The 12,568-nt window shown below is 52.5% G+C and overlaps 1 protein-coding gene across 1 annotated transcript in view; it reads left to right on the forward strand.

The window, feature by feature from the left end:
- The window catches only part of PPP1R16B (protein phosphatase 1 regulatory subunit 16B), a 68,102-nt gene that overhangs the window by 13,997 nt on the left and 41,537 nt on the right, over positions 1–12,568 (forward strand). Inside the window, exon 2 of the mRNA XM_075438778.1 lies at positions 4,447–4,849. Within this exon, the coding sequence (XP_075294893.1) occupies positions 4,603–4,849 (247 nt within the window). The 5' untranslated portion in view covers positions 4,447–4,602. The remainder of the gene's footprint in view (positions 1–4,446; positions 4,850–12,568) is intronic.

Here is a 12,568-nt window from a genome sequence, read left to right on the forward strand (position 1 = left end):
TCTAGGCTTTCGTGCTTGGTTTCCAATTCCAGCTGAGAGAAGATTAGCTTGGGGTGGGGAGGGGAGGGCTATTTCTGTCGCTGTTTGTGCCACTGACTTGACGTTATGCGGCAAATGCAGACGCTTCACCTACTCGGCTGGGCCCGATCCTGCAGGTACCTCCGCACAAGCAATCCCGTGAGTGGGAATGATCTCCTGGACTTCAGAAGTGGCTGCTCACCTACCTGGGTCTTAAATTTTACCTTTGCTTGAAAGATGCGCAACTTAGAAGAATTCTCTAGTTGCTGTACTGTTTCTTTTCAAGGTGTCCCATTCAAGGGTTGCTCTTCCATGGTTTGTGTCTGGGTTTTTTTAAGTGGAATAAAACCGAAGTCAATTGATGACACTTAAGTGAAGGACTCTTGTAAGTGTTTGTGTTCTGCTTCAGTGTCATGCTGTGCTTTAAGTAGCGCCTTGGAGAGATGCGACAGGATTTGCAGGTCTCGGCTCCAGCGTTGTCGCCTGGTGGGGAGGCAAGAAAGCTCTCCAGTGTCACTCAGCAACGGGGCTGTTTTAATGCAGCCAGCCCCAGGCTCGGCAGCGTTACGGCCAAGTGCCTGCGAGTGGAATGCTTGGTCGGAAGGTCGAGGGGGCAGCTCGGAGCGTGTGCTGGAACGGGAAAATGAGCGCACTCAGTTTTCTCCTTCGCGGGATGCGAGTGCCAGCCTCTAAACGTGAGCTGGAGGGAGGTGTGCGTACGGGAGACGAAGGACCCCCCAGGCAGGGCTGCTGGCGCGGGGTGGGCAGCTGGTGGCAACCGCCGACTCGATAAACTCTCACTTCACAGAATCGCTGTCGCTTCCTGTGCTGCAAGTGAGTACCCAGTGCCCTGCCCTCCCGAGCTTAGCGAGGTGAATCTTGTACCACGGGGAGACAGAACGTACAGGAAATGCAAGCTTTTTTAAAAAAAAACAGTTGTGTTTGCCAGCATGCCCTTCGTAGGAACTGATCTTTGGCACGGTTGGAGCAGGTCTTTCTCCGCCGCAGCGCCGAGAGGACGGCGATGGCGCGGGGGCAATACAGTAGCGAGCGTCGCGCCTTCCTTTTGGCCCCTGGAAGAGTCGCCCGTTGTCCCCACGGGCTGCGTGCGATGGGCAGGATGCGCTCGGCGCGGCGGCAGGCAGATCTGCTGAGCTCATGGAAACTCAGCGCCGCCGAACGCGAGGAACAGCACTTTATTTTTTTCCTCTCCTTCTTTAAATAAAACAGAAACCAAAATGTGATGCCTTGCAAACCACAGACACCCACACAGCCAGCTTCTGTGTCACTTTGCAGGTAAACAAATGCTGGGGCCTGAAACTGTGCTATAGTTAGACCAACTGGTTTGTGCAACGAGAAGTCAACGTGCCATTTTCTTGGTACAGGGAAGAAACTAGGTCATCGGAAAAGAGGCAGCCGGAGTGATGGAGCCAAAGTTTTTCTGAGGCTCTGGGCTCCGCGGAGGGTGCTAGGGGAGTTGTACCGAAGTCTGGGAGAAGTTGAGCTGTGTCCTCTTTCAGGAAGACCTCTCGGGGTGACCTCTCTGCTCTTTCAGAGGTTTGTTCACTGGTTGGTTTGCGCAGACGCTGGTGTCTGGTGTTTCTTCCAGAAGTTCTCTTGGTGTCTGTGGATCTCCTCTCCATTTCATTCCCCTCTGTAAGCCACACAGATCTCCCTTTTGTTCTGTTGTGAGAGCAGAGGAGCTGCTGGAGGACAAGGCTGCAACATGGGCAAGCAGAGCAAGCCATGCTTCTCTTTGGATAAATCACTGTCCTGTTGCTCTTTCCAAGGTGCAGTCCTAATACCACCAAGAAAGCTTCCAGCTTTTATTTGGGTAAACAAGGAAGTGCTGAAATAAGGTTTCTTTTCTTTAATAAACCTGCAGAATTAGGTCCTCGTTTCTACTTCAGGTGTGTTTTGGAAAATATTTGTTCATCTTTCAGCGAACAATGGCAGCAGTGGCCTGGAAAAGGAGCAGGGTGGGAGTGCCGCATGCGGTATGCTGAGAGGCATTTCCTGCCGTGATCTCCCCTCCTTCGAGGTATTGTAAACGGGGCTTCAGATCTGCAGCCTGCGTTACTGGAGCAGAGATTGCCAAAAAAGATACCTTCCCAGGAATGCCTGCGAGGGCCAGGAGCCGTGCTCTGCAGAGCCGAGTTCACGGAGGTGGTGAAGAGCTTTGCAGCAAAGTGTCTGTGCTTGGAAAAATGCATCTGCCCCAAAATCAAAGCTTTTTGGGAAGTGGGCTGCATTTACGCCGGTGCTGTCGGTGGGGTTTGTGGGGTCCGTGGTCGGCCCCGGCTGGTGGGAGCTGCGGGCAGGGATCGGGGGGAGCTGCGCGGGGCTCTCGTGCCATGGAGGAGCTGTGGCATGCTGCCCTCGCTTTCCAGTGCCATCCCAAAGTCGTGAGTTGATATTTTGCATCTCGGGCAAGTGTCTGAATTTCTAGGTAGTATCTCTGTCATGAGAAACTTTGCAAGGATTTGAGTTTGTCCCTATGTGTGGAACTAAAGCATTTTTTTGCAATCTTAAATCCTTATGGGACAGAACAGGGTTTTTTTGTTCAGGTCTATTCTGCAATGCTCAAAATAAGGTTTGCAGGTGCTATTGTAGCTGCCTTGGCCTTCTCTTGGCCATTTACTGGATCAGGTGGCTGCCTGGGACCTGCCTGTGTGCTCTGGCTGAGTGAGTTTGTTTTCAGTTCTCAAACCAATTATTTGGTGGAGGAAATGGCGTGCCTCGCTGTCAGTCTGCCGAGATATTTATAGGTAGGGTCAAACCCCTGTGACAGGTCTGCAGCAATGTTGGGAAGGAGTGGGTGTCTCGACCTCGTGAAATTCACTGGGACGTGGTGGCTGTGCTCATGGCATGGACGTTTTCCTGCAGCTCCTCGGAGTGAAGCCTCCCCGATCACACTGCTTCACCCTCAGAAGAGGGGTGGACAGTGGCTTTTCCTGGCTTGGCTGGATGAGGTAAGGTTTGGTATCCTCACCACGTCTCTCACCTGGGTTTCGTTACCTCTCTTCTGCTATTTTTCCCGTAGACGCTTTGTATCCGTTGCTTACAAGACTTGTTTCCTCTCTTTCGGAGCAGGAGGGTTGAGGGAAGAACAGCTCCAGCTGCCCTGTTAGGGCTTTCTCAGGTGCTTGTGAACACTGAACCTCTTCAGAGTCTCCCTTTCCCATCAACCCTCTTTTTCCCAAGCTGGTTGAGCCATAAGAGCTCTCATCTCGTGCGTGGTTAGTTCAGCTTACCTCGATTTGGCCCGCTCGCCTTACCATTCCATGTGCTCTGCGTGGGTCTGCTCGGAAAGGACTCCTTCAGCTTGCTCGTGACATTGGCTGCATTTCAAATGCGCCTTTCCCTGTTGGACCGCTCCTTGAATCTGGGAAGTGTTTCCTCCTCTGTGCAGCAGATGATGGGGCGGCTGCCTGTGGGTCTCTGGGTGGATGGCTCTACCGGTAGCGCTGCTTGGAGGTCTCTGATGCCATGGTCGTACCGAGAGTCGGGGGCTGTGATTTAACCGTTCTTGTTGCTGTGCTTGTGGAGTTCATACAGAAAAACCAGAACGAGCTAGTGTGCGGTGAAGAAAAAACCTGAAGGGAGAGAGAAATGAACAGAAAACCCCAGATTTTTATTTAGCTGGGGCGGTTTAAGTGCTAGTAACGCCTCCCTGGGAGCCATGTCCTATCCGTCTGCCATCAGCTAGCGCTGAGCTGAGAAGGGGCTGATGGATGAAGTAGAAGAGTGCAGACGATGCTCCTGGTGGGTAGAGCTCCTCTGGGAAAACCTGCCTGGCCTCAGGACGCCGGACGGGTAGCCCCATGCATCTCCAGGTTCTGGGTTATTTGTGCTGGGGTGGCCTCGTCTGGTGTCTGTGGCTGCCCTGGGCTCTGCCACTGCACTCTCGGTGCCCTCTGCCCCGTGTTTTGCTGCTCAGGCCGAAATGCTTCGGGAAGGCAGCTGCTGGTGTGCGGCAGCGCAGCACAGTCCTGGCTGTGGTGCTGGGGACGCCTGTAACGAGGGGCGATGGTTATGCTGCAAGGGGCCGGCTGGAGGGAAGGATGTGTTCCAGTTCTTGAATCTCTTCCGAGTTGTCTGAGGAATTATATCAAATACTGTGGAAGGTCTTTGCTCGTTAAGACTTTCTTGTTCTCATAAGAGAGGGCTACCTTGAACTATAGACATTAATGAATTGCACACAGAAACTACTGCTTGATCAGGAGGGTTTTGCCCGGGTGTTTGGAGTGAGTGAAGGGTGGAATCACAAAGTCCAGTGACAGCAACCAAGCACTTCAACCGCAATGAAGTGAGCTGCCTTTTGAGATGGTAGGTGTTGCCTGTCACATTTTCCAGTGGGCTGGTCTTAGTTGCTTGTCTGCATGGGATGATGAGACTTGCTCCCTCACACTTTCCTCCTCATTTCAGGTTTCCACCATATTGTCATTGGACGTTGCGATGGACCCTTCCCAGCTCAGCCTCGAGATGCTGGTATAGCAGCAGGCGGCTGCGATCTAGAGGACCTGTGGTGGGACATCGTTTCCCGCTGGGACATCCTTCACCCCCTCTCTCTCGGTAGAAGCGATGGATGCCCACGTGGACCTCCTGACGGAGCTGCAGCTGCTGGATAAGGTGCCCACGCTGGAGAGGCTGCGGGCAGCCCAGAAGCGGAGGGCTCAGCAGCTGAAGAAATGGGCGCAGTATGAGAAGGAGATGCAGCACAAGAAGCGGAAGCATGAAAAGAAGAGAAACGCTGTTAACCGAAAGAAAGTGTCTTTTGAAGCCAGCGTTGCTCTGCTGGAGGCTTCTCTGAGGAACGACTTGGAGGAAGGTATGGTACTTGTATCTGGCAATTTCTTTGACTGGCTACAGGTGAGGTCCATGTAGCACTGTGGTGAGCAGAGGCACCTGTGTTGACATCTGTGGACTGGACTACCCTTGATGTGTCGGTTTTTTACACGCTCTGATATAGCTGTGGGGTCCTCAAAGCACCGTGTGACACCAGCGTTACCTGGAGTGACATCAGGAGTGGGTGCACAAGTGCCAGGGTAGGGCAGGAGTTATGACTGAGATTTGGGGAAAGGGGGGCGGCTTTCACCTCTTTCCTTTTCACACTCTCTACTTAGAGCGGGTGTGAAATGCTGCTTTGCCTGCTGGGTGTGCCCCTTCTGGTGGTTGTATAGAAGTCTGTCAGGGATTTACATGTCAGTGTAAATCTCTTCAGCTTCCCTGCTCGGGGGAATGGATTGAGAGCTACAAGGATGTATGAATTTTTTCCCTATTCAAAATGCTGAAAAGTGTGGCTTTGCTTAACACTTCCTATAGAAGAGAGCTGCGACTTTTTCAGAAATCGGTTTAATTGCATCATTTCAAGGTGGATCAAAGTGCTTTGCTTTTGCTTCAAAATCTGAAGGGAGGAAAAAAAACCACATTAGCCTCAGCACAGGAGGGGGAAGCCTGTAAGCTCTGGGAGCCAGAGCTTAATTCTCTCAGAGAAGTAAAAACATTTCTTGGAGGAGCACTGGAGCAGCCTTTGGGGTTGCTGCTCTGCCGGGTGGTGAAATTGGTGTGATCTTCCTGATCCCTTGACATGGCAGAGACCGGGCAGATGCCTGGGAAACCTGGCCGGTTTAGTTGCATCTCTGCTAGTGAACATTGCTCTGGTTTCCAGAATCTTTTGCAACAAGCAGTATATACTTGCCTAGTACGTGGGCGGAAAGCAAGGACCTCTTGTCTTGTGAGGAGTCTCCCCAAAGCTGTGTCCCTGTTTCTAAGAAGGCCCTGTAACTTCTGCACCGTAACTTGTCCTGGTGTCCTACCAGTGCACGTTTTGCATCTGTTTGGACGTGGAGCACTTTGGTGGGGGCAGTGATGCCTGCCTGAGCGGTGCGTTGCAAGCGCTGGCCGAGCCCTGCTGTGTGTCTGTGGCTTTGTGTGCATTTGTAGCCTCTCGCTAGGAGAGCAAACCTGTGATAATGCCCTGGAAACTGCAGGCTTTTATCTGTTTCTTCCTCGCTTTAAAGGTTTGACAGTTGCTTCCAGCAATTTGCTCCAGTGAACCTTTGTTTCTCACTCTGAGCCGTTGTAGTCTTCTAGGAGAGCCCCAACAGTGAAGCCAACTAGAGCCCTGCTGTGAAACTGTGTCTGTTGGCATTGCCTGACATGACAGATTTATGCCTTGTGTCACCTCTGCCTGTGCTGGCAGATACCTGGCAGGGTACGGCTCCAGGTTTTGTACCCAGCTGCCTACCTCTAAGTGCCAGGTCACCACGTCGGGGTGGATAACGAACATTTCATCGTCCTCCTCTTCGTGTGGCGATGGTGCCTCTGCTCAGCACTCGGGGCCAGTGTATCTGCAAGAGGCCCGACGTTGCAGTTTTGCTTTCTGGCTTTGGATCTGGGCAGCCTGGAAGGAGGAAAGCTCCTTTGCTGTCTGCCTTAGCAGCAGTTCCGTATTTTGTGAGCGCCGCACCAAGGGCGGAGGCGTTTGCAGACACGGCGCTGGCGGAGGGCCGTTGTGCGGCGTGAACGTGCTGCTGTCAGGGGTCCCGGGACGATGGTCTTGCACCACATGTGGACACGGGGCATGCAGGACTTGAGCTGTCAGCTCACAGCTTCACTCTTTCCCTCCTGTAAGGGAAAATCCATTGCTGCAGCTCTCTTTTGGTACAATAATCACGTTGATCTCTTTCCGTAGGCGAACCCAGGCAGCCGCCTTTAACCATCGGTCGCCCTGCCCGCTGCGATGCTGGGTACACCAACCGTGATCAAGGCGCTTGGTGGAAAGCCAACCTCCCCACCCGCCGGGGAGGGCAGGGGCAGCATCCCCGCTGCCCCAGGTGCTTCCCCTCTGTAGCTGGATTTCTCAGATGCCTCAAGTTTTTAAATTTGATTTTTGTGGTCAATTAAAGTCCTAAAAATGGGGGGTGGGGGTGGGGGTGGGGGAGTGGGGGTGTCTTTCCGCACCTTGCCCCCTCTGTGGTGTGGGACCAATATAAAGAGGAGCAGGGGACAGAGTCAAACCCAGATGCCAAACTGGGAAAATTCCTTATCCAGTGGCATAGGCCAAAGTGAGGGAATTCGTGGGCGTTTGGAGGTCCCAGGTGATTATTTCGGTGTATGAATCAGCTTTTGTTTCCATGTGGGAAGTGGAGGGGGAGGTGAAATACAAACGATGAAGAAGTTGAGAAGTTAGCGTGAGGAAGGTTGGAGAGCTGGGGGTGTAGCTGGCACGCGTCACCTCAAGCCACCTCCGAGCAGGTGTGCTGTTCCCATTCTTTGTTACTTTTCTGTACTTTTGCATTTATTTTTAACATTCTCACTCCTGAAGCGGGAGAGGGGCTGGTAGTAGGCGCTGTGCAATGAACTGGGGGAAAAGAAAGTGGAGCTGGGTAGCGAGCTGGCTCTCTGTCCGGAGGCATCTTGTGCTGTGGTGTCACCTTCTGGTGGAGGTGGTGGGTCGAGTCGGTGGGTGCAGCACCCTGCCCAGCTCTGCAGGTAGCAGCCCCATGTTCCTAAGGACCCAGACATGAAGACTTTGCTGTCCTTTGCCTGTGCCTTGCCCAGGAGTAATTGAAAGAGCAGCACTCGTTTTGCTCAGGTCCTGTGCACCCGTAGGTACCTACAGCACTTTCCCTCGTCCCCTGCTGCCATCGATGGCACGGCCACCGTGCTGAGCCACGCCGGCTTCCCACCTAGCCTGTGACCCCTCTGGCTCTGCAAATGTGGCAGCCTCGGAGAAGAGGAGTTCTTTCCCAGTAAGAAATCCAGGTTCGTCTGCGGCTGATGAGTCCACGGGTGGCCGGGCGTGTTACAGAATCGTGGTGTGTCAGTGTGGTGGCCGGGCAGGGCAGAAGGCAAGGGCTCCTGGGGAACACCAGCCCCAGCGTGGGTGGCAGCTGCGAAGGGGTGACAGCTCCTGCCTGCTTGTGCCTCGCATCTTCTGCAACAGATCTGTCAAAATATCCCAGGTTTAACAAACAAGCTGCTATTAAAAGCTCCTTTGGAGCTCTGCTGACAGAACCGGGGTAGGGAGCACGTCGCAAACACGCTGGTGGCAGATGTGAGCGGACAGTCGCGCTGGGGAGAAGCAGGTGATGGGCAGCAGTGCCCCTGGGCTGCAGCATGCTGGCCGGGACCTTCGGTTTGGAAAGCTGAAATATCTACAGACAGTTCATGGGTAAGCTCCGAGGTGAGAGCAGAGCACTCCCAGTTGTCACACTGGCCCCGCTCCGCTCTCTCCCATGGAGGAGCTGGGAAGCGCATGCTGTGGAGGGGCATCACGCACAATCGCCATTTTAAGTGGAAATATGGCCAAGCTCTCACCCAGCTCTAGGCAGGATCTGAGCTGATTGCGGGGGGACAGTGCAAAGGGGAGGATGCTCAGCCCGGACGGAGCTCGCAGGGAGCAGCAGTGTTGCGTACAACCTCCGGGCTGCTCTCATGGCTGCGAAGGAGACACGCTTTATAATGCGATAAAGCAGTGCCTTGTAAGCTACCGTACTAATTGCAAAGAAATTGTGAGGGCTGCTGAAAGCCATGGCCCTTCGAGGCCGTCCTGTAAGGTGATGGCCCGAAACCGTGGGGAGGAGGCTGGTCCTGCCACTCCCAGGGCGGCCTCTTGTCCCCGAAAGCAGCCCCGGCTGCCGCAGGGCTGTCATGTCCAGGTCTTTCTGCATCGCCGAGCTCCTATAAAAGCAGCCCCAGAGTGCAGGGAGAGGAGCTGGTGTTCTGTAAATCGAAAAAAGAGATCCCAGCGGCGGGTGAAGTGGCTGCCTGTACAGACGTGTGGCATTTGCTGCCTGGAAGTCCCTTGGCACACCCGGGCCGTTTGCAGGGGGAGCTCCCGCTTGAACGACAGAAGTCGGAGGTGTTCGCGTTAGAATCATAGAATCATAGAAAGTTTTGGGTCGGAAGGGACCCCAGAGGTCATCTAGTCCAACCCCCCTGCAGCGAGCAGGGACACCGCTAACTAGATCAGGTTGCTCAGAGCTCTGTCCAACCTGGTCTTGAATGTTTCCAGGGATGGGGCCTCCACTACCTCTCTGGGCAACCCGTTCCAGTGTTTCACAACCCTCATTGTAAAGAATTTCTTCCTTATATCCAGCCTAAACCTACCCTGTTTTAGTTTAAAACCATTACCCCTTGTCCTGTCACTGCTGTCTCTACTAAAAAGATTGTCTCCATCTTTCCTATAGGCTCCCTTTAAGTACTGAAAGGCTGCAATCAGGTCCCCTCTCAGCCTTCTCTTCTCCAGGCTGAACAAGCCCAACTCTCTCAGCCTGTCCTCATAGGAGAGGTGCTCCAGCCCTCGGATCATTTTTGTAGCCCTCCTTTGGACCCACTCCAACAGTTCCATGTCCTTCTTGTGCTGAGGGCTGCAGAGCTGAACGCAGCACTCCAGGTGAGGTCTCACCAGAGCAGAGTAGAGGGGCAGAATCACCTCTCTCGACCTGCTGGCCACGCTTCTCTTGATGCAGCCCAGGACACGGTTGGCCCTCTGGGCTGCCAGCGCACATTGCCGGCTCATGTCCAGCCTTTCGTCTGTCAGCATCTCCAAGTCCCTCTCAGCAGGGCTGCTCTCGATCCTTTCACCCCCCAGCCTGTATTGATAGCGGGGATTACCCTGACCCAGGTGTAGGACCTTGCACTTGGCCTTGTTGAACCTCATGAGGTTCACACAGGCCCACCTCTCCAGCTTGTCCGGGTCCCTCTGGATGGCATCCCGTCCTTCTGGTGTCTCAACCATACCACTCAGCTTGGTGTCATCTGCAAACTTGCTGAGGGTACACTCAATGTCGCTGTCCATGTCATTGATAATATATTGAACAGCACCGGTCCCAGTACGGACCCCTGAGGGACTCCACTCGTCACTGGTCTCCATCCGGACATTGAGCCGTTGACCATTATGCTTTGGCTGTGACCATCCAACCAATTCCTTATCCACCAAACGGTCCACCCATCAAATTCATGGCTCTCCAATTTAGAGAGAAGGATGTTGTGGGGGACCGTGTCAAAGGCTTTACAAAAATCCAGATAGATGACGTCCATTGGTTTTCCCTTGTCCACCCTTGTTGTTACACCATCATAGAAAGCCACTAGGTTGGTCAGGCAGGATTTGCCCCTGGTGAAGCCATGCTGGCTGTCTCGAATCACCTCCCTGGCCTCCATGTGCCTTAGCACATCTTCTAGGAGGATCTGTTCCATGATCTTCCCAGGCACAGAGGTGAGGCTGACAGGTCGGTAGTTCCCAGGGTCTTCCTTTCTACCCTTTTTGAAAAGGGGCACAATGTTTCCCTTTTTCCAGTCACTGGGGACTTCCCCTGACTGCCATGACTTTTCAAATATCATGGAGAGTGGCTTGGTAACTACATCAGCCAGTTCCCTCAGGACTCTGGGATGCATCTCATCAGGTCTCATGGACTTCTGTACGTTTCGGTTCCTCAGGAGGTCCCGAACCTGGTCTTCACTTACAGCTGGAGGGATTTTACCCTCCTGGTCTCCTTCATGCCATCCATCGACTCGGGAGGGATGAGGAGAGAGGTTGCCAGGGAAGACTGAGGCAAAACAGTTGTTGAGTACCTCAGCTTTCTCCTCATCTGCTGTTACCAGTTTGCCGGTCTCACTCGTGAGCGAGGGTACGCTTTCTTTGACCGTCTTTTACCGGCTGACATACCTGTAGAAGCCCTTCTTGTTATTTTTCGCATCCCTTGCCAAGTTCAGCTCCAGCTGTGCCTTGGCCTTCCTGAGCCCATCCCTACACAACCGGGCAGCTTCCCTATACTCTTGCCAGGAAGCCAGTCCCTGCTTCCACTGCCTGTGCAGTTCCCTCTTCTTCCTTAGTTTGACCAGCATCTCTTGTCTCAGCCATGCCAGTCTCTTCCCTTATCTGCCCGACTTCTTCCACTTGGGGATCGAGAGCTCTTGCGCTCTGTGGAATACATCCTTAAAGACCTGCCAGCTCTCTGTTAGTTGGAGGGGTCAACTGTGTTCCCTTCAGCCAACCAACAGAGAAATAAAGCCCCCAAGGACCAATTCCCTGTCCAACCAGGCTGGAGGTGCCCTGGTTTCTCCTGCTCTGGGATGAGATCTGCCACCCCACGGGTGCTCGCTGTCCCCCTGGCCACGGCTCCGGGAAGCATCGCTGCGAAGTCCTTCAGCTCCCACCTTCTGGCACTTCATCCTGCAACAAAACTTTCTCAGAGCCAGAGTGCTGCGTAAAACAGCGTTCCTGCAGAAGTTTAACCATGCAGATCTTTACGGCTGGTGAGCTGGAGAGTGAATGAAGACCTGGATTTGATGACCTTGGTCTTGGCATCCAACAAAGCAGTTCCTGTTAGTGGGCACAAGCTTGGTGCTCGCTGGGTCCTGCACCAGTGTGGAGAAGATGTCCCCAGGGAGGGTATAAGTATTGCACAGCTTATATAAATACATCCCCCACGTTTCCTTTCATGCCAACCCTGAAATCTCCTGTCCGTGTGCGGTACTGACGAGTGTGGCAAACCCTTTCAGGAGCCGTCCCCAGGCAGCTCCCTTTGCACCTTTCTGGAATAAAACCACCCTTGTCATTTGCAAAGGCACTTTAAAAAGAGGCCCTAATTAGTGTCTATAAATTGCTTTCTTTAACCTTTCCAAGTTGATGTGATCTGTTCCCTTGTTACTAAAAACCTTTTATGAGGTGCCTTAATTTTCCACCCACACTATTAGTCTCCTGAAGCTTTTTACATGGGGTTCCTGTGTCCAAATCTATGAGCAAGTGCATTTATCTGTCTGAGAAGATTTTTCTCCAGGGTTTTGTGCCCTTTGAAGCGCTCTGGAAGAAAAAAAAAACCAGCTCTTTTATCGCCGGCAGTCTGAGCGTTTATCTGGGTATTTGGGGAATGACTTGAGTCAGAGATAAAAAGTTTCTGTTCAATGACAAAGACGTTTCTTGAGTTTTAGGCTTCATAGGTGTGGAAACGAATCCTGTCCTCATGGGGAAGCTGCGTGTGGGAGCTCTTGGCAATGATGGATTTTGTTAATTTTGTTAATGGTGGTTGGTATGGCTTCCAAAAGCAGATTCACATATTTGGCCACATTTAGCTTGGCTTTTTCCTGCAATCTGGATGCGATGCCAACGCGGGGTGGCTTGCATATGGCAGCTAACTAGATGACATCTGGGAGCACGAGCAATATTGAATATGCAACTTTGTTGTCATAACAAGTAAATAATCTTTTTTTTTTCCCTTCCTGAAATTTCAGTCAAGTGGGAAGATTATTTCCATTCTATACGAGCTTGAAATGCCAACTTTGCTGTTTGGATGTTAACGCTGACAGTTTATCTAAGGTTTTTACTGGGGTGAGCCTTTCTTCCCCCACATCTGGAGTCAACTTAAACATTTTGTTTCAAGCCCTTTCTTTAAACAAAACAGTTTGTTCAGAAATACTTTTTATTTTTTAAATGACAAAATGGCGTGTTTCCTTGACAATGGAATGCTTTTTTTTCAAAATGTTGCCCCAGCTGTTGTAGAAGAGCTTCGGTTTCAGTAGGTCAAGCCTGTCCTTCATGCCT

The sequence above is a fragment of the Opisthocomus hoazin genome, chromosome 18 (assembly GCF_030867145.1).
Source record: "Opisthocomus hoazin isolate bOpiHoa1 chromosome 18, bOpiHoa1.hap1, whole genome shotgun sequence".
Taxonomy (NCBI): Eukaryota; Metazoa; Chordata; class Aves; order Opisthocomiformes; family Opisthocomidae; genus Opisthocomus; species Opisthocomus hoazin.